The sequence below is a fragment of the Macaca fascicularis genome, chromosome X, assembly GCF_037993035.2.
Source record: "Macaca fascicularis isolate 582-1 chromosome X, T2T-MFA8v1.1".
Lineage (NCBI taxonomy): Eukaryota > Metazoa > Chordata > Mammalia > Primates > Cercopithecidae > Macaca > Macaca fascicularis.
This window is the reverse complement of record NC_088395.1, coordinates 116,751,381-116,773,209: the sequence shown is the minus strand read 5'-3', so window position 1 is coordinate 116,773,209 and position 21,829 is coordinate 116,751,381. Positions and strand designations below refer to the sequence as shown.

Here is a 21,829-nt window from a genome sequence, read left to right as displayed (position 1 = left end):
GGGTGATGATGTAGGATCTGATTGTTTTCATTATTATATTTCAATCTTACCTGACTGTGTTTGCTTGCCTACATATAATTTAAGGTTTTAAAGGGAGTAGACAGTTTGGGAGGGGATCAGCACCAAAAGTTTTGGAACTTAATCAGAAGTGGTGAGTGTACCTGCAAAACAGGATGGTTGTTTGCTATCTCTTTGAAGCCAGTCACCTTTGTCTCTAGTTCCTTATTGGCATGAGCTACAATTTGGGAGTGGGGGTAGGATTTTTGCCATCAACCATCTTATTCTACACACAGCTTCAGAATAGTTGTTCCAGTTTTCGAAACACAGTATCATAGCCTAGTGCATGTTGGGCACATGCAAATCAGTATTTTCCCTCTCCATGGCCATCATAATGGCCTTCAAATCCAAAGTCAAAGCTTTGGAAAGAGAAAACTGATATGTCCTTCTAAAAACAAGGGGAAAGGAAGAACTGCATTCTCTTGAAAGTTAAGTTATAACCTTTTCTTTCTGATTCTATGAAGAAGACTGTACTAATAAAACTGCCAATTTCTTTCAGGTGGGTGTACATGGCATTAGAATAGAATTCATCAATGAAAAAGGATCAAAACGCACCGCCACCTACCTACCGGAGGTTGCAAAGGAGCAAGGTCATTGTTGTTCTTTATTTCATGTGATCTGGTGAAGAATTTAAACAAATATACAAATCGAAATGCGATAGCTGACCTTGCAGTTATGTCTGATAATTGAACAGTGTCAAATTGTAAGAAGTGACTCTTCCATCACTGCCACTGCAATGTCTGTATCAAGTCGGTGAAATACTCACAGAAGTTGAATCCCTGCATTGAATTTTGATGGCATAAACCCATAAGTGTATATTTTTTAAAAAGCAGAATTAATATTAGTTGAGTTTCATTTTAGGCAACAATTTGCTACTGATTTGAAGTACCTTTTTCCCATATTCCATTGTGGCATAAAGAAGCCTTTTGTTTGACAATCAGCCACATAGTTCTTTGTCATTTTAAGTATCAAATGTTTCATTGTTAGGTGGTTGTCATTACTCATCCTGCTAATATTAAGATTGTAGGTTTCCCATGAAGATTGGAGCATTGAGAAAACATGAAATATTAGTGTTTTATATGCTTGGTCTATACTTCCTAATCAGAATTTTCCTATTTCACACATAGAGCATAGACCCGTATGAACCAACATTGTAACACAGAGTAACTTTTCACTCTGTAGTATTGTATCCTTTCTTAGCAACTACTAAATTCTGATTTTGTGTTGGTTGAAATGAATCTTTTATCTTGGGGAGCTTTTCTTCTCATCAGAAAGCATTTGTAATTTGGTTTCCCCATGTTTGTCTTATAAATGGGAGATACATAATAGCAAAATTTAATGCCATTAAATCCCCAGATCAGAAAGTCTTCAAGGCAGTTGCCTGAAGATTTATTTGGGTTGCTTTAGAAAATGTCTTAATCTCCTAGTATCATTAACTTTGTAAAGCATACATAAAAGATAGAGGGCCTCAGATACTAGTATACCATCCATGTCAGAACTAATAAAAATACCCTTGAATACTGCACACAAACTTGAATGGTTACAGAATTACAGAAGATACCATAAGAAACAACAATTACTGTAAGGTGGTGTGGGAGTCCTAAATGCTGAGTTGGCAAAATGGCATATAGGCTTTTCACTCCCTTTTAAAGATGTCGCCGTTAGAGGAAAGTACAGCAGATATGGTTTGTTACAGTCACGACTGAGCAATTTCTGTCAGCCCCTTAGACCCCTTGACTTCGAATGTGAAGATAAAGGAGCCAATGTTGTTTGACACTGTGGATAGCTAGAATTTAAGGAGTGTGGTGATGGCCCTGCTTTTGTAAAGGACGACATCGTAGCTTTTCTGTGTGATTGTTTTTAGGACCAAAAGATTTGATGGCATTTGGTGACAGTGATAGCTGACCTCTACAAAGTCATTTTGTATTTAATGAAAGGTGTTTGTTACATGTGCTTGACTGATATTTTATCTGGTCAACTCTCTACAGGATGGGACCATATTCAGACCATAGACTCCTTATTGAGGAAAGGAGGATACAAAGCTCCAATTACTAATGAATTCAGGAAAACCATAAAACTGACCAGGTACAGAAGATATTTTCTAGCACAAGGCTAACCTGTACATTTTGATGTGTATGCCTATAACGCTTTGATTTCTTTGGTCTCTCTAACTACACTTCTCTTTTCTGAAACAGAGTGGAAATGAATGGCAGGGTCATACTGAGGGTGGATACAATGGAACTCTGCTTGGTAGTAAAGCCTGTGTGATGTATGAGCCTATCTTTCCCATCTTCAGCTCTGTGTGATTACTCTGGCTTTTGTATGAGCAAGCCCTTGGAGACTTTAGACTACTTTACTGGAGAAAGTACTTGAATTAGCAATTGACTAGCTTTTGACATTACTTAGCAGAACCCCAGGATTCTGATAAACAGTCCTCAAATTTGAATTTAACCTCAGAATTTTGGCAGTGATAGAAGTCTACCAAGAAAACTTGTTAGCTTGCTGAAAAACACAATTGAGCTAAACTCAAATGCTAAATAAATTGCAGCATGAAAAAATACAGATGCTTATTTAAAAAGGAAAAAAACATACATTTTAGGAAAATGGGCTGCTGGTTCCATTTATTTCAATTCCATAAAACTACACTGAATGCCTATAGTATAAAAATGGCCTATTCTCAGCTCTGAGGAGTTAGAAATTCAGAAATACCTCCATCCCTGCTCTCCCTGAGTTCACCGTGGAGGCGAATAGAGGGGGCATGGACAAAAGTATTAATCTAAGGCAGAATATGATGGGTAATACAAGATCCATTCCCATGAAGTAGGGAAAGAGGAATTCTAAGAGGGTGGGAGGGGGATAACGGATAGTTTCAAAGAGATCCGTTGGGGGCTGGGTTTGAAGAATGGGTGGAATATTTGACAGGTAGAGAGTGCGGGAGGAAAGGGATTCCCTTAAGGAAGACCTTGTGAGTCAAGGGTGGTGAAGTACAAAGCAAGTTCTGAGAATGCGAAATAGTCTGATTGGGCTGATCTTTCAGTGTAATAGAGAAGCTGATCATTAGAGGAAAATGTGGCCACATGGTAGGTTGGGCAGACCATTGAGGGTCCTGAGTTCCAGAGTAACTAATTTGGACCTGGTTCTATAGGCAATTGGTAGCTATTGAAGGATTTTAATCAGATGGGCTTGGGGAGGTATAAGAATGGAATTGGAAACAGGAAAATTAGCCAGGAAGCATTGGTATTATCTAAGAATCTGCGGCAGCAGTCCAAAAGAGGTGCAACAGGGGCCTTAACTAGAGCTGTGGCAGTGAGATGGGAAGAAAGGTGGGAATCGATATGAAAATAATGTGGAAGAAATGAAAGGACTGGGTCATCATTTAGAAATAAAGAAGGAAGTCAAGGCGTTAATCTAGATAAAAAGGACCAAGGTAATCCCTTTAATCAAAGTAGGGACCACAAGAGGAGCATGTTAAGTTTATGCATTGATTTTGGATTTGAGGTGCTTCTTAGGATATCTATATAGAAATATCTAGTAGGTCAATGAAAATGTATGAGCTCATAGCTAGATATGATTGAAATTGTAAGGATAGGGTTCACTGTGGGGAGACAGTATAGAGCCAAAATAACCAAATACAGAAACATAACAAAATTCTACAAGGCAGGGATAGGAGCATTCAGAGAGAAGGAGCAATCTGAGAGGCAGGGGAGAACCAGGGGCATGTGGAGGTATAGAATCCTTAGCACCAGAGAGCTTAAGGGTGTGATGAGCAAATGGAAAGGTCAAGCTGAGTCAGGGGAAGCCTTCTGACAGCTATTTCCGTAGAAGGGTGGCAGCAGAAGCCAAAGAGCACTGAGCTGAGTAGTAGTGTGAGATGGGGATTGAAGGCAGAAAATATACACAACTATTTGAGAAATGTGGCAATGAAAAGAAAGCCCGACATAGGGAAAAGTGAGAGTTCAGGATACCAGAATTAAGAAAAGTTGTTTTTGTTGTTGTTACTTAATGGTAAGACCTAAGTAGATGTATGGACAGAGAAAAGAACAGTAAAAGAGGGAGAGGTGGAAGACTTCTGAAGAAAAATAATCAACTGAATTGAATGACATGCATACTCCTGTTAGAAAACTGGGGCTGAGGGGGCAATAAAAATTCTAAAAGAACAATTTAAACAAGGAGTAGTAGAGTGCAAAGAGCACTGGACTCAGACTTTTAATTTCCAGGTTCTGATCTTAGCTTTGTTACTTACTATCTCTGTGACCTTGGGCAGTCACTGCTTCTCTCTGGGACCCCATTTCCTGATCTATAAAATTATCTCTAAGGTCCTTCCTAGCACTGACAATGGCATATCACCTATTTCTCGATGTTAACTTTTCTCTTCCCTGACTTTCTTTCAGGTATCGTAGTGAAAAGATGACCCTGAGCTATGCTGAATACCTTGCTCATCGCCAGCATCATCATTTCCAAAATGGCATTGGGCATCCCCTTCCGCCATATAACCATTATTCCTGACACTGAGCCGCACAACCAGTCACTGGGCCTCTCTGCAGACCTCTTCCCAGGAGACCCTACACCTTCTTGGTCTAGCTATCTCTTTTACTGTACCATTTTATGATGATAGTTTCCGTTGCCATGGTGAAGCTTCGACATCGTCAATTAAGATCATCATGGTAACGGGTAGAAAAATGGCATTTGTTAAGATCCTGTTTTATTATTTTAGATCATTGTTTTTTTTTTTTTTTTGCAGCATATGTGATTTTGGGTTTTTTTTCTTCCAATATTATGTAGAATTTTGCTTTGCTATCTCAGTCAGGTTTCTGTTTTTCTGTCCTCCTTGCCTTTCTTCCTGTTTTGCTTCCTGTTTTCCTTCTTCCTTCCCGTTTTCCTTCTTCCTTCCCTCCCTCCCTTCCTTTGACTGTGGATGGAAGAAAGTGTGCAGTTTTTAGGGATTTTACTTAGGTTTGTCTTTAGTCATCCTCAGTAAGATAGTTGTTTTTTGATACCTGAGTTTGGGATTCATTCATATCAAATTCAGTTATTTGCATATTACTCTTGATTTTTGTCTGAAATTCACTTTGCTATAACAGCTTAGTAGTTGGGTCTTCACTCCTTAAGTATATGTTTTTCCCATGGTGAAAATATATGAACTTTAGCTCTAGTAGTGAGCATTCAAAGGTCCGTGATAGGGCTTGTCACAGAGAGAGAGAAATCATTTATCCCTATTGTGCTGGTTATCATAGAAGAGACTGCCTCACCACTTTATAGAGCCAATTTGCAAACTAAAACACTGTTTTGAGAAGGTACAGACTACCTTTCAAAAAGGCTACAGGAAACATTTTTATGAGCAGCAAATATTAGGAAGAGAGCAGATACAGAATTTAGTGCCTTTGAGAAGAATATAAGTGGAATTAAGAGGGGTTAGAAAAAAGGCAATTTAGAAAAATATTCTTGTAAAATTTTATTGTTTCTATATGTGAAACAGAAGATTAGACAAATTCCTTACTCTTAAGTATTTTTTTAAGCTGAAAAAAATTATTTTGAGCAAATAACCAAAAAGAGACATTTGTCTATTTTATATTAATTTAAATTTGTTAGCTCTAGGTTTCAGTAAGTCGTGATTGGCTAGAGTCCATTTTAGCTACCATCTAAAGGTATGGTAAAGATAATTTAGTGAAACAAAAGTTCATATTTGTCATGATTTCAGATATGTTTGTCATGGGGACAATACTAGAGTTTTAGAGATACTATAAAATAGCTTGAATCTCTTTCTGCACTACATACTTTTGATAGAAACACATTTACTACATTGATGTTATGTCACACCTGTGAAAATGGAGTTGGCATTCAGATGTGCTATAGTAAGAGCCCAGCTCATCTGCAAGGACAGTCTTCCCATGATGCATACAAAGGATAACTTACTGATGTAGATAGGAGGTCCATACATATATCCCCAGGAAAAATGACAGATTATTCTGGAGGAAGATGACCTTCATTTTATGGTATATGTGTGTGTGTCTGTGTGTGTGTGTGTGTGTGTGTGTGGTATATATATACATACCACACACACACACCCCTTTGGAAAAATATATATAATGTTTTCAAATAGGAAGCCAACATATCAAGTGATGAATTAAAGTATGCTGCAGAATATATATTCTAAAACTATAAAAAATGTCAGTGAATATCAAAATGATATAGCTTATACATATAGTTACTGTGACAAGTGACAGACTGCTAGTTCAGAATTCAAAAATCCTTTCTTAGTTTGTGAGATAATGGGCTAAATTCCTTCTGCTTGCCACTGGGGCACAGCAAACTGCTTTAGTTTTTGATGAGAGTTCTTAGAAGTTTGTTGGTATTCCTTCATCCACAGCATCCATTGTTGAAATAACCATTTTCAGTTGTGATGCCTTAACTAAGAAGCCAATTGTTAGCCTGAAATGCAATCTTGGTAGCCAGTTTCAGTGAAGCTAGAGATTAGTCAGAAAAAGTTAGCTGTTGGGCTTTAGAAAGGGATTTCGAGTCCTGTCATTTCTACTTGGGAGCATTTTGGAGCAGATTAGTCTTTCAGTATAAAAACAAGTGGCTACCTGATGGAAACTTTTCTTACCCTTATAGGGAAACTGAGCACAAGCTGAATGATATTGTCTGCTGCAAAAAAAAAAAAAAAAAGAAGAAAAAAAAAGAAAATGAAAAAGAAAAAAAGATAAATAAAACAAGCAAACTGAAGAAAGACAAAATAGACCAATATTATCGTGAAATCCATCTTATCCATCATCTCATCAGTTCAACAGGCTCCTCATCCTGGGTGAGCTTATGGTTAGAAGTTTTTTTTAGCAAAGATTTATTACATACATAGATGTGTGTGTGTACATATACTTATACATACATACATATATGTGTGTTTATGTATTTAACGGTGCTAATCAATCTTGAGCAGGTCACGTGACTGGTCATGCGGACTCTAAAATCATATCAGATTTTTTAAAATCCTTGATATATGCAGATGTTATACAGATTTTCTTAGCAGTGTAATAATGTTATACTGAAGAAATAACCATCCTGCAGGCTTCAAAGGACGAGGTCAGCAATATTTCCCAACATGGCTTGGGGGAAAAGGATAGTTTTGTCTCCTTTTGTATTCAAGTAATGCAAAGTGCATTTTTGTCTCTAAGTAGCTTTTGACTAAAAGACTTTGTAGTGTAAAGGGTGTTATACAAACTGTAATGGTGTGCTTCAAACAAATGCTAGACCCTTTCACCTTTGTCGTATATACAAAGCTGTTAATTATGTGGTATGAATTAACTTTGAACATGTTGAAATATGTAGCATGTCTTTAATTCAGACAAAGATTCTAATTGCACAGGTTGTGTTCTAGCCAGTTGTGATTTATTTGTTCAGAAACACAAATGTGAATTGCACTCTTATCATCAGAATATTGTATGAGTTCAGTGATCTTTAAACAGCTCAGAAGTAATACTTGAACTTCATTTGAGTAGCACAAAGTTTACATAGCCCCTTTTAAATGTTAATTCGTTCCATTTAAGTTTTCCGTTTTCAGATGCAACTGGGTATTTTTCCTCTTGGAAAGAGTACGTACTTTGCTTTGGTATGTAGCAAAAGGCTTCCATTTCTGGAAGGGTTTTCTTGTTCTTAAACAAGGTCAGCCAGGTACCAGATTCTAAAAGAACAAATTGTCCCCCACCCCTCAAGTGGCCTTCCGACTGCACGAGAATGTGCTACTACCCTCTGTAGTCTCCCCTAACATGAGAGGTCAGTGAAATTGATGGAGGAAGTGCAAGGCTTGCTTCCCCTCACCCTTAAAGCTTAAAGCAGTTATAAGATTTTTTTAGTCCAGCACATACAGTCCCAATGCCCAGCACACCGGAAGTTTGTATACTGGCCTCTTATCTTGTCTTCGTATGTGCAGGAAATTTGAAACTGTCATCTGGAATAGGTTCCATCTCTTATGTGTGTTAGATCAAACCAAAGAAGCCCCCAGCCATGCCCAAATGCTGCTTCAAAAGCCTGCCTTCCAGTCCTTACAAAAACCTTGCAGGATTAAATGTGTTAACTTTTTTATTTTTGTACAGTTTCTAAGTGATTTTTGCTAGTGATGTTAAAATGAATTAAGTTTATTTGAGGGGTGTGAGCACCTCCTCCATTTAAATAAACTGGTGACTTTCCTTTTATTTTTTAAAAGTGGAAACCCGTTGTGTGCCTCTCGATTTAAGGGTTTCTGATGACATTATTCTTAAGACCAGCATTGATCCTTTATATACAAAGATATGTTTTCCTTGTTTTTTATTGCTATTTCAGAAGAAAATGAACCTTTTATTTTGCTCTACCCAGTAACTGCGCTGGTACATAGACGCACTGAGCAAACAAACTTTTGTAACCACCTCTGACTACTTTTGTATATCAAAGTTGATTACTTTTGAAATATTTGGATCTAGTTTCTAAGTTATTTTAGTGTTTTATATGTTCCCCAAAATTACTTTGAATCTGTCACCAGCATAATGAGTTCTTGGTGATACAATGGTGAGACTTGTAATGAGCAAAAAGCTACCTGGAGTAGCTCCTCTTTTCCTTCTTTCTTAGTAACCTGTTTTTTGATTACCGTAAGACATCACAGATTACCTGAAACCCCTTCCAGTATAACTAGGCCCTCCTTCCTTCCACATTTAATTGCTTAATAGTTTGAAGAAACTATTGGAAATGGGCATTTTATATGACATGTATGGCTTTAAAATATTAAATATGAGCAAAAAGAAAAAATATGAGAAGGTTTATGTGGGTCTGTAAGGTATGGCTGTGGAAAGATATTGTAGTAGTTTTGACACTATTGTTATTACCTTTAAAATCATTTACCCAATAAAATGTTAAAACCGAGTTATTTTGTGTTTCTTTTTTAAGTTTAACCTCTCTCATCATAGGATCTTGGTCTCGTCGGTACTTCTTACTAAAAGGTTAACAGTTGAAGGCTCTGAAGGAATATAGTTAGGAACAGATACTGATTTATTGCCAAACTAGCACTTGGGAAACCTTACCTGCTTGCAGCCACTCCCTGCCATATGATTTGCCAATGTCATCCTTTTGTCTATCTCTGAATCCTGGCTTGCTGATATGGATTAGCCTTTATTTGGACACCCTAACGTGGCCACATTGATCCTTTAAGGATCCTTTAGAGCCTTTGCCACGGAACTCAGACAAACATCAGACTTGAATTCTGGAGGGAGCTTAGCTGTGCTTAGGTCCGCTCCGAATTCCTTCCAAATCAGTCAGTGGTTATTGGGCATTTCCTCTTTGTGAGCTGGTGAGGGGCAGTAGCAGTGCTATTCAGTGAAATCATCTGATGTGGGGGCCCTTTCTCCTACCATCAAGGCTTGCCCATTTTCTGAGTACAGGACAGAGTCTGAAAATGCTCAAGATGTGGTCACCCAGAGCTTGTACGTACTCATACACACACTAGGCATACCACACGCTTACACTTATTACCAGCTATTTTTTCCAGTTCCAGAGTGGTACCCCCAACTTGGGCTTGGGGGAAACACTCGGAGTGTAGGGTAGGGCAACTGGTGCTACTGACTTTCAAGGGCCAGATAAGAGCCTATGTCAAGAAAGGAATCTCTTGGGGTGCTGCCTCTGCCTACTGTTGCCTTATCCCTTTCTCTATGGAAAGGCTACCAAGGACATTGTTGAAATACCTCTGGCTCTTTCTAAAACATTTGCTGTCTCACGCACATTTCAAGATTAGTTGCTAGTTGAATATATCCAGGACGATTTTCTGTTACATTGCCCCAAAGCCCTGGTAACTATGTAAATTTTATGACACGTGCTTATGTCAATCACAGTGGCTAAAAACAGGGTTCTCAGATCCTAGAGGACTACTGTGGTTTTGAACAGTGCTCCATAAAGGCAGCCATCTGCTCAGGGTTTACCTATTTTCATCATTCATGTTTAATGGGACATAAGATTTTTCAATGATTTAGACAATATTAATAGGTTCAGGTAGAATGAAGTAGTTTAATGAGCCCACAGCATTCTTTTTTTATAGCATTAGTGGTTAACTCTGGTCTGGACAAATTTCAACTTCAGTAATCACACTCCACCTACCTAAATTCTTCCCAGAGTTTCAGCATTTCCACTTCAGATTTCATGCCCCACTGGACACTGTAAATAGCTTTCCTGCTTCCGAGGGCAAGTATGGGCGTGTAGGATGAAGCAGTGCCTCTCTGTCACTGGGAAATACTGCCGTATCTAAGGGGTCCTATCAGCGTGAGGTAAGGAGAAGTCTGCGGTGGGGAAGTCACACCGGGATTCACAGCTGCCAGCCAGGAGAGCCAGTGAATGACTGCCCATTCGGAGAATGGCTTCTCCCACTTCTGCAGCTTCAACCACGTGAGCCAAGATAAGTATGGGTTTGGATAGGGTAAGCTCTCATAGCTTGCAATCTGTATGCTCAAGCTTTTCACCTACAGGAGGAAGAAATGAATGGGAGGATGCAAGTGAGGAAAGCCCTGGATATACTGTTTTTGGCTACTGCATTAAAAGGCCTGCCTTGACACCTGTAGCCCCATGGGACAATCTCGTGTTCCAAAGCTCAAACTTGTTGGAGGAAGTCTTTCAAGAATTGGAGGGAATCACATTAGGTCTCAAGCACTGTTCTGAAGTCAGTCTACATCCTCACCCCAAGCACTTGGTTACAACCTTGTTTAGATATGACGCCTTAATAAAAATTGCTATACAATGGGATATTATTCAGCCATAAATAAGATTGAAATCCTGTCATTTGCAGCAACATGGATCAGCTTGGAGGACATTATGTTAAATACTCCAGACACAGAAAGGTAAATACCACATGTTCTCACTCATGTGGGAGCTAAAGAAGTTGATCTCATAGAAGTGGAGAGTAGAATAGTGGTTACTAGAAGCTGGGAAGGGTTGAGAGAGTGAAAAGGGAGAGGTTGGTTAAAGTAGGGATCCCCAACCCGCGGGCCATGGACCAGAACTGGTCTGTGGCCTGTTAGGAACCGGGCTGCACAGCAGGGTTGAGCAGTGGGCAAGCGAGCATTACCGCCTGAGCCCCACCTCTTGTCAGATCAGTGGTGGCACTAGATTCTCATAGGAGCATGAACTCTATTGTGAACTGCACATGTGAGGGATCTAGGTTGTGTGCTGCTTAGGAGAATCTAATGCCACCTGCCCCATCCGTGGAAAAACTGTCTTCCATAAAACCGGTCCCTGGTGCCAAAAAGGTTGGAGACCACTGGGTTAAAGGATAGAAAAGTACAACTAGATTGGAGGAGTTAAGTTCTGGTGTTCTATAGCACTGTAGGGTGTCTATAGTTAAGAATTTAAGATATATCTTTGGGTAACTAGAAGACAGGATTTTGAATGTTCCCAACACAAAGAAATGATAAATGTCTGTGGTGACAGATAGACTACCCTAATTTGACCACTATACATTGTACGTATTGAAACATCACTGTGTAGCCCATAAATATGTACAATTATGTGTCAATTAAAACAATTAAGAATTACCTCTTAATGTATTATGTTTGGAAGGTACTGACCGTATATCTCAAATTGTTTAAATGGACCCACCCAGACAGCTGGTGGAGGGTGCATGCTGTATCTAAACCAACACTGACCTGCACTTGCAGCTTTCCATCATGACAGATGATTACTTAATTTGACAGAGGTGAGATGTAGAGTATGCTCTCTGTCTGCAGCACACAGCTGGGCAGTGGCTGAATTATATGCCTCCGTGCTCACCAACTGCCATGGCATCTTTGAGCTCATGCTCCCATTCTAAAAGGACGCATCCAAGTCACAAGGGGTGGGTAATCTGTTCCCCCTTTAGTCTCCCTCCATGGTGGGAGAAGCTCTTTTTTACTCAGAATCTTAGTTGGCACCTCATTATGTTAAAAATCAGATTGAAAGAACTATTTCATCTCTATTAAGCACAAATGTATACAAGCTACTTATTAAGGAGAATGAGGTTGTTTTGATAACTATAAAATGTTGCAGTTGGGCTGAATGACAGCAAACAGTCTCAGCACTCTATGTCTATGTTTTAGCTGTACAACGACAAGGTCCTGATTTGCATGGAGATCAGATTGCTCAATTTTATGAAAGTCCACAGTCTTTCTGAAGCTTACAAGAAGTTTGGGCAGGAGAAGCATAACTCCTGAGGTTTGAAGACAAATGAGTAACCTGACGGCTTCTGCTAACCCACTGGTGGTCTTCAGTTGCCATTCTGTATATAACTTACCAGCTGTTTGTTCAGTGTTTTTTGTTTTTGTTATTCTTACTGTTCCAAAATATTATGTATTTCAACACACACGTGTTTTTTTGTATTAAATGTTTATAGAGAGCCGGGTACAGTGGCTCACGCCTGTAATCCCAGCACTTCGGGAGGCCCAGGCAGGCAGATCATCTGAGGTCAGGAGTTCGAGACCAACGTGGCCAACATGGCGAAACCCCGTCTCTACTAAAAATACAAAAATTAGTCAGGCATGGTGGCGCACACCTGTAGTCCCAGCTACTCAGGAGGCTGAGGCAGGAGAATCGCTTGAACCCAGGAGGCAGAGGTTGCAATGAGCTGAGATTGCGCTACTACACTCCAGTCTGGGCAACAGAGCAAGACTTCATCTCATTAAAAAAAAAAAAAAAAAGTTTATGGAAACTTGGGCCTGTTCCGACAGAACCCCAGGATCCCACAGGACAATCAAAACCACTGCTGGAGCCTCAATATGCCCAGTTATTTTGAGAGCTTTTGGGAAGCCGACATTTGATGAAATGACAGCTTTTCTTTTTTTTTCTTTTCCTCCCAAATGTCAAGCTCAACATGATCCATCAATATTTATTGAGTGCCTGTCCCTCCAGAGGCATGGCACCTTGCTTGGTTACAGAATGAATATAGTATAATTTTGTAAGATAAATTAACAATCCACTCTGGGCTAAGAGTTGTAAGGAGCATACTAGTTTGGTCTAGTTGGGTAAAGTCCTTCAGACTGGGGCCCAGGTAACATTAGGGTTTTATATGTTTTCACTAAATAGCTTCCACCTCAGTGGCATTAGAACATAGTTGTAGCTGCCCCTGTTGAGAAATTATATTTCTTTGCACTCCAATATGTCAGCACCAGAAGCCACCCCATACTGGACATGATCATAATTTGTTGAATGGAGGAGACTGTTTCTGTTCCCATAATGTGGCTCTCTTGCTCCTTAGCAGGAATATGCAAGGTGGCTGGAAGAGAAGTGATGTGCTTGTAAAAGAAATAGGTCTGGACACACAGAATGGCATTGGGTGGCTGAGAATTGTGGTCCTTACTGTGAAGCTGCCCTCTTAGAGGCACTGGGCCCTTCCTATGATGAGGAGGTAAGAAGAGACAGAGAGAGGCTATCTTGAGGCCTGAAGAGGAGAAGACAGTTTATAGTATGTTTACTGGTTGAAAATTATCCCACAGAGAAAAAAAATCCATGAAGCAGAAGGAGGGAAACAATAGTAAGAGTAAACCACATGGAAAGGAAAATCGGAGTAACTTTCAGAATCACTTGCTATGCAGAAAGGACAGGAAGGTAGTATTAAATGTGGACTCTTGTAAAGCAGGAAGCACAACTTGTATACAATAGAATGTTTAAATCACATTTTAACTGACAGGAAGCTGCTGAGTTTCCAAACATCAGGCAGATATTGAAACTAAGAGTTACTATAGTCACGTTCCATCTAAATGGTATTTTGGAATGACCTAAGGTTACCATATGGGTCAACATGTGTAGGTGGGTTTCTGTGTATCCGCATAGGAGATGGGGGCTGGCCAAAGAGCTGGATGGGACAATCATATTCCCCACTCCCACATATCCTAGCAGAATGGAAAGGATGTCTTGGACTGGACAGAGTGGGAAACCCCCATCTTTTTGAGGGACAGTGCTGGTATGAGTAATGCAAACATTTCCCTAAGCTTTCTCTAAAAACATCCAAATGAATTTCAGGAACTCTGCATGAAGACATTGCCACCCCGCTGGCATATACCTCAGCAATGGCCTCTTTCCCAGAATTGTGGTCGGGCCAGAGGTGGGTAGCCATAGTGACCTGAGTACATGAAGTCATGCTCCTTGGTGAATTGGTTCTTATTTATCTGGCCTAGCATATCTTGTGTGGTACTCACGAATGATGGGGCTTAAAAGGGAACCATGGGGTTAATCCAGTTGTTGGATCCAAATAGGATGGGACTGTTCCTGTTGGGTAGATGGGTCTAACTGGCCCTGCAGCCTTGGAGAAGGTCAAATAGACATTGCTAATAGTCAGCAGTAGGCTGGGAAAGTACAGGTAACATTCTTTGCTCTGAGAAATGTTACACAGTGGGTCCTGCAAGCAGGGTGCACAGAGCACTTGATTGTGAAAAAGAAACACGTTTATTTTCAATCTCGCTCCCTTTTTGGACATTTTTTTGAGGTAAAATTCATATAACATACAATTAACCATTTCAAAATGTACACTACGGTAGTTAGTGAATTCACAATGTTGTGCAACCCTTGGCTCTCTCTAGCTTTAAAACTTTTTCATCGCTCCATAAAAACACTCCACACCCATTAAGAGAAGTCACTCACCAACTCCCACCCCCCTCCCCACTAAGTAACATCTAATCTTCCTTCCATCTCTCTGAATTTACCTATTCTGGATATATCATATTAATGGACTCATATAATATGTGACCTTTTGTATCTGGCTTCTTTTGCTCAGTATGTTTTCAAGGTTTATCCAAGTTGTACCATGTTTTAGTACTTTGTTCCTTTTTATGGCTGAATAATATTTCATTGTATCATGTAACACAATTTGTTTATCCATCATAATGGATATTTGGATTGCTTCCACCTTTTGGCTCTTAGGACCAATGCTATATAAACATTTGTGTACACGTTTCTGTGTGAACATGTTTTCATTTCACTTGGATATATGCTTAGGAGTGGAGAATTACCGAGTCATGTGGTTATTCTATCGTTAACTTACTTACTTACTTATTTATTTATTTATTTATTTATTTATTTATTTATTTATTTTGCAATGCAGTTTCACTCTTGTTGCCCAGGATGGAGTGCAATGGCACGATCTTGTCTAATTGCAACCTCCACTTCCTGGGTTCAAGCGATTCTTCTGCCTCAGCCTCCTGAGTAGCTGGGATTACAGGCATGTGCCACCATGCCCAGCTCATTTTGTATTTTTAGTGGAAATGAGGTTTTACCATGTTGGTCAGCTGGTCTTGAACTCCTGACCTCAAGTGATCCATCTGCCTCAGCCTCCCAAAGTGCTGAGATTACAGGCATGAGCCACTGCACCCAGCCTACCTTTAACTTTTTGAGGAACCACCAAACCATTTTCCAAAGTGGCTGTACCATTTTAGGTTCCCAGTAGCAATGTATATAGGTTCCTATTTCTCATCCTCACCATCATTACTTTTCTTTTTTTGATTTAAGCCATCTTAGTGGATGTGAAGTGGCATCTCATTATGGTTTTGATTTGTATTTCCTTAAAGATCATTGATATTGAACACTTTTTCATGTGCTTATTGGCTATTGGTATATTTTCTTTGGAAAAATGTCCATTCTAGTACTTTGCCCAGTTTTTAATCAGACTGTTTGACTTTTATTATTTTTTGAGACAGGCTGGAGTGCAGTGGCAGAATCTTGGCTCACTGCAACCACCATCTCCCGGTTTGAGCAACTCTCCTGCCTCAGCCTCCCGAGTAGCTGGGACTACAGGCGCACACCACCACGCCCAACTAATTTTTGTATTTTTAGTAGAGACAGGGTTTCACCATGTTGGCCAGGATGGTCTTGATCTCTTGACTTCGTGATCTGCCCACCTCGGCCTCCCAAACTGCTGAGATTACAGGTGTGAGCCACTGCGCCCAGCTGATTGTTTCACTTTTTATTGTTGAATTGTAAGAGTTCTTCATATATTCAGGATATTAAACCATTATCAGATATATGATTTGCAAATATTTTCTCTCACTCTGTAGTTTGTCTTTTTCATATTCTTGATAATATCCTTTGACGGACAAAAGTTTTTCACGTTTATGAAGTCCAACTTATCTATTTTTTTCTATTGTTGCTAATGTTTTTGGTGTCAAATCTAAGAATCCACTGCCAAATCTGAGATCATGAAGATTTACTTCTATGTTTTCTTCTATTAGTTGTATAGTTTTATTCCTTTTATTTAGGTCTTTGACTTACTTTGAGCTATTTTGTATGTGATGTGTGGTAGCAGTCCAACTTCATTCTTTTGCATGTGGTTATCCAGTTGTCTCAACACTACTTGTTAATACTATTCTTTCCCCCATTGAATGTTCTTGGAATCCTTGTTGAAAATCAGTTGACCATAGAGGTCTGCATTCATTTCTATTATTTCTCTATCTTATTCCATTGGTCTGTATGTCCACCTTTATGCCAGTACTACACTGTTTTGATTACTGTAGTTTTGCAGTGAGTTTTGAGATCAGGAAGTGTAATCCTACTTTGTTTTTCTTTTTCAATACTGTTTTGGCTGTCCAAGGCCCCTTGAGTTCCCTTATGAATTTAAAGATTGGCTTTTCCATTGTTGCAAAAAAAAAAAAAAAAAAGGCCATTGGAATTTTGATAGGCATTGCACTGAATGTGTAGATGGCTTTGGAGACTATTGTCATTTGGATATTTTTTCTAATACATGAACACAGGATGCCTTTCCATTTATTTAGATGTTTTAAAATTTCTTCCAGTAATATTTTCTAGTTTTCAATGTACAAGTCATTTACCTCCTTGGTTAAATGTATTACTAGGTATTTTGTTATTTTGGATGCTATTATAAAGGAGACTGCTTTTCTTCATTTTATTTTCAGACTGTTTATTACTGGCATTGAGAAACATAACTGATTTTGTGTGTTGATCTTATACACTACAACTTTGCTGAAATCATTTATTGGCTCTAGTAGTTGTTGGTGTGTGTATTCTATGGGAATATAGTCATATTATCTGCAAATAGAGATAGTTTTACTTCTTCCTTTCCAATTTGGATGCCTTTTCTTTCTTTCTCTTGCTTAACTGCTCTGGCTAGGATTTCCAATACTATGTTGAATAGCAGAAGTAAACATAAACATCCTGGTCTTGTTCCTGATCTTAGGAGAAAGCTTTCAGTCTCTGTCTATTAGGTATGATGTTAGTTGTGGGTTTTTCATAAATGCCCCTTTATCATGTTAAGGCATTTGCCTTCTACTCCTAGTTTGCTGAGTGTTTTATTATGAAAGGGTATTAACTTTTGTCAAATGGTTTTTCTGCATATATTGAGACGATCACGTCCCCACCCCACCCCCCACTTTGTTCTATTACTGTGGTGTACCGCATTGGTTGATTTTCTTACATTAAACCACCCTTAAATTCCTGGAATAAATCCCACTTGGTCATGGTTTGTTATCCTTTCAAACAACCAACTATTGGTTACATTGACTCTTTTTCTTCTATTATCTATTTCATTTATCTCTGCTCTAATCTTTATTATTTCATTCCCTCTGCTGGCTTTAGGTTTCATTTGCTTTTCTTTTTCTAGTTCCTTAAGGTGTAAAGTTAGAGTATTGGTTTCGGATCTTTCTTCTTTTTTAATGTACGTGTTTACGGCTATAAATTTCCCTCTGGGCACTGCTTTCACTGTATCCCATAAGTTGTTGTAGTTGTATTTTCATTCTCATTCATCTAAAAGCATTTTCTAATTCCCCTAGTGATTTCTTCTTTGACTCATTGGTTCTTTAAGAGTATATTCTTAATTTTCACATATTTGCAAAATCTCCAGTTTTTCTCATTATTGATTTCTAGCTTTGCTCCATTTAACCAAACATACTTTGTATAATTCCAGCATTTTAAAATGTTTTAAAATAATTGTTTTATGGCCTAATATATGCTCTAACCTGGAGAATATCCCATGTACATTTGAGAAGAATGTGTATTGTGCTGTTGTGGGGTATAGTGTTCTGTATGTTTATTGGATCTAGTTGGTTTATAGTGTTGTTGAAACTATTTCCTTACTGATCTTCTGTCTAGTTGTTCTATCCATTATTTAATATGGCATACAGAGGTCGCCAAATATTATTGTAGAATTGTCTACTATTTGTTTTTAATTCCATCAGTGTTCACTTCATATATTTTGGAGCTCTGTTGTTTGGTGCATACTTGTTTATCATTGTTATATCTTCTTTATGAATTAACCCTTTATCAGTAAAAATTTCCTTCTTCATTTTTTATGACAATTTTTTACTTAAACTCTATTTTGTCTAATATTAGTGTAACCATCTCAGCTCTCTTGTGGTTACTATTTGGATAGAGTATCTATTTTAATCCTTTCACTTTCAACCCCTGTATCTTTGGGTCTAAACTGAGTGTCTTGTCAGTAGCACATAATTGGATCATGTTGTTTTTTAATCCATTCTGCCAGAGTCTGTCTTTTAATTGGTGAGCTTAATCCATTTACATTCAAAGTGATTACTGATAATAAAGGACTTGTGCCATTGTGCTATATATCTTTTTTTGTTCCTCAGTTCCTCCTATACTGCGTTCTTTTGTGTTTGATGTATTTTTTTTTGTAATATCCACTTTGATTCCCACTTCATTTCCTCTTCTATTTTAGTTATTTTCTTAGTGGTTATCATGGGGATTATAGCTAACATCCTAAGTTTATAACAATCTAGCATGATTGCTCCCATTTCTTTCTTTTCATTTTAAATAGACTTTATTTTTCAGAGTAGTTTTAGGTTCACAGCAAAATTGAGCAAAATGTATACAGGGTTCCCCTATATTTCCTATATACCCATCACACACACAGCCTACCCCACTATCAACATCCTGCATCAGAGTGGCACATTTGTTACAACTGATGAACCTGCAGTGATACATCATTATCATCCAACGTCCAAAGTTTACATTAGGGTTCACTTTTGGTATTGTATATTCTATGAGTTTTGACAACTACATAATGAAATGTATCCGCCATTATAGTAGTATACAGAATAGTAGTCTCATTGCCCTAGAAATCCTCTGTGCTTAGCCCATTCATCTCCATATCCTCCTAACACCTGGCAACCACTGACCTTGACCACTCCTTTTTAATAATTATAATAGCTAACATTTATTGAGTGTTTACTGTGGAGAACCATGTTATACACTTTTCAATAGCCTTATGAGTTTCCCGTTTTACAGAATAAGAATCAAGTTCAAGTTTAAGGAAGTTGTCACTTATCTGAGGCCACCTAACTATGAAGTGGCAAAGTCAGGATTCAAACCAAGTTTGTCAGGCTCCAGAGACTGAGCTTTTCCCATTCACTGTTGTCTTGATGAGGATGATGATGGTGACAATGGTGGTGGTAATGGTTGTGGTGATGGTAGTGGTGGTATCTAACAAACGTGCTGCCAGGTACTGTGCCAAGTGCCTTATGTGCCTTTTCTTTTTAATCCTCACGATAGCCTATGAAGTAGATGCTATCATTATTGCCATTTTGTAGATGAGCAAACTGAGGCTCAGAGGTTAGTTAACAATCTCAAATGCACAGAACCTACTGAGTGGAGGCTAGTGACTACAACTATAATTGAAGATTTTATTTTGGCGATCTGCTACCTCTCTTTAGCTCTGAAGATGGCAAAGGTGTAGGACTAGGCCTATCCCTGAAAACTGATTGGTTGGTTTGGTTTTTGAAGTTCAAAATCCAGGGACTTAGCCTTGATATTATTTGGTTCTTTTACAAGAATACATGAGTTCTGACGGCAATGCTCTCCTATGGGCAAATCTCACTCTGCCCTTGGCTGTCCAGCCTTGGTCATTGTCTTTCTAGTCAGGGGAGGACCGCCCTCAGGCTTCTGGGTACACGACTAGATCTCAGAAATAGCCCCCTAATCGGCCTCATCAGCTTTGAAGGAGGCCACTGCAGGAGGGGCCTAAGTAGGCCAACACTTTAACCCAGTTACGTGAGGGCGGCTGTAATCCAGGCTGATCATGTCTTGCTAAGCTCTCTGGGGGAGAAATGTCCAAAAGCGGCTTCCTGTGACCAAGTATCCCTAGATCTCACTATGCAGACACTCCTCTTCCCTTCTGGAAGAGGATGGCCTAAAGGTTACAAGGGCAGAGTTTAATTTGAGTGACTGCCAGGACTGAGGGGATGTTGGTGGCAATTCCTAATTGCAGTGAAATGCCCATGGCTCAGGGTTCCCTAGGACAAAGTGCTGCTTTTCCTTGAAAGGCTTACTACCTGACTCTTCTTCGACCTTGTTGGAGGAGGTAGGGAAATCAGTGTGTTCTTCTGCATGGGCCAGACAGCCACTCACATTAACCGAGGGAGTTCAGGACATGTTGGGCTTCACACCCCACCCCTACTTCTGCCAGCTTACCTCACCTCTGGCAATGACTAGCCCTAGGAGTTCCCCAGGGAAGTAGGCTGAGTTGTCTGGCCAGGCTGCTGTTGGGGAAAGAAAGAAACCAGAGCTATTGGGGCTGGGTGGCCTAGCTTGTCTGACTCCTTCCCTGTCATTTGGCACAGTGGGCTTCCTTATGCAGGTATTACTCTGCCTCTTCCCTCTCATGTCCCGCAAACCATCTGTCTCAAGAGAGAGCTCAACAAAGTGGGTCCCCTTCTGGTCAAGAAGCAGAAAGCTTGCCTGGCCTGGGTGGATGCTGGCAGGGAAGAAAAAGAGGAGTGTTAGAATGAGGCTGTAAGCTAAAAGTCTGTATATTTTTCCAAAACGGTTTTCTCTAGCAAGAAGGTGACTTTCATGGGGGAAGAGGAAGAGGAATCTAAGTTAACAATTACAGTATTTCATTGATTCTAATATGCCTTAGATTATAAGATGTCTGTTATTTTATATACTGCTGAAAAAGAAGAAAGTTGCTGATTAAACTGTCATGCCACTGATTTTAAGATGCATTCCAATTTTAATGATGTTAAAATGCAAAAAAAAAAATGTCTTAGAGTCCATGAAATAAACTGAGGTATCACCTGTCCTACATACAAACACCCACTCACAAACACACCACAGACCACAACCCCACAGGGCACATTAAGGCAGATTGGGTATGAGTGCAGTCAAAACCCCAGCTAACCTCTGTGCTCTGAGAACAAGCATAGTAACCAAACTGTCTGGAAATAGGAACACCTTCCACTGGACAGAACTTTATAGAGCCCTCTCACACCCACTGACCTCACTGGATTCCTCATAGATGTCCTGTGGGGTAAGCTAGACAAGGGTATTTATTACTATTTTGCAAATGGAGTTCAGGAAAGGTATGACTTTGCCAAGGGCACTCGGGACCTGAAAGGGAGGAACTGGGACAGCGGGCCCTGCCTGCTCAGTCCTGCTACAAGGCTGGTTTGACTACTACAGGACAACAACTATTATTAAGGCAAAGGAGAGAGACATAACTACTGAGGTTGTAAATAAGTAACTTTTAGGTCCTTTTCCCAACAAAGTTATTTACAAAACCTCAATATACAAAACAGAATAAAATTGGAGTTGTTCTGGGTGAAGCCAGGGGAAAGGCCAGAGCACCGCCCACTCCGCTGCCATGCATCCCCTGCTGCCGGAGGTGACTTCTCCCAGCATCCCTGAGGTGCTGAGGAAGAATCTGTAAACCTCTGGAGCAAGGGGGCTTCAACTGGATTGGTAATGTTCTTTTTTTAAGCGGGATTCAGTTATTATTCTTCATACCTTTGGTATATCTTAAATATTTCATTTTTTTAAAAGGCACTGCTATAGATGATCA

General features: G+C 39.4%; 2 protein-coding genes across 19 annotated transcripts in view; one reads left to right on the top strand and one right to left on the bottom strand.

Annotated features, from left to right (window-relative positions):
• AMMECR1 (AMMECR nuclear protein 1) overlaps nucleotides 1–8,943 on the top strand; it is a 258,316-nt gene extending 249,373 nt beyond the window's left edge. For 3 of the 5 annotated variants that reach the window (XM_074029417.1, XM_065538798.1, XM_065538797.1), the window contains 3 exons: nucleotides 557–647; nucleotides 2,046–2,142; nucleotides 6,670–8,943. In XM_074029417.1, coding sequence (XP_073885518.1) covers nucleotides 557–647; nucleotides 2,046–2,142; nucleotides 6,670–6,910 — 429 coding nt within the window. In that variant the 3' untranslated portion in view covers nucleotides 6,911–8,943. Of the gene's footprint in view, nucleotides 1–556; nucleotides 648–2,045; nucleotides 2,143–4,448 lie in introns of all 5 variants that reach the window. The other 2 variants (XM_005594363.5, XM_005594362.5) reach the window with 1 other exon arrangement.
• The window catches only part of TMEM164 (transmembrane protein 164), a 350,347-nt gene that overhangs the window by 146,524 nt on the left and 181,994 nt on the right, over nucleotides 1–21,829 (bottom strand). For 7 of the 14 annotated variants that reach the window (XR_012429943.1, XM_074029420.1, XM_074029423.1 and 4 more), the window contains one exon: nucleotides 8,239–20,743. The exons of 6 other annotated variants lie outside the window; for them this stretch is intronic. The gene's annotated coding sequence lies outside the window, so the exon portion shown is untranslated. Of the gene's footprint in view, nucleotides 1–8,238; nucleotides 20,744–21,829 lie in introns of those variants that run through there. One more of the 14 variants, XM_065538803.2, reaches the window with a different exon arrangement.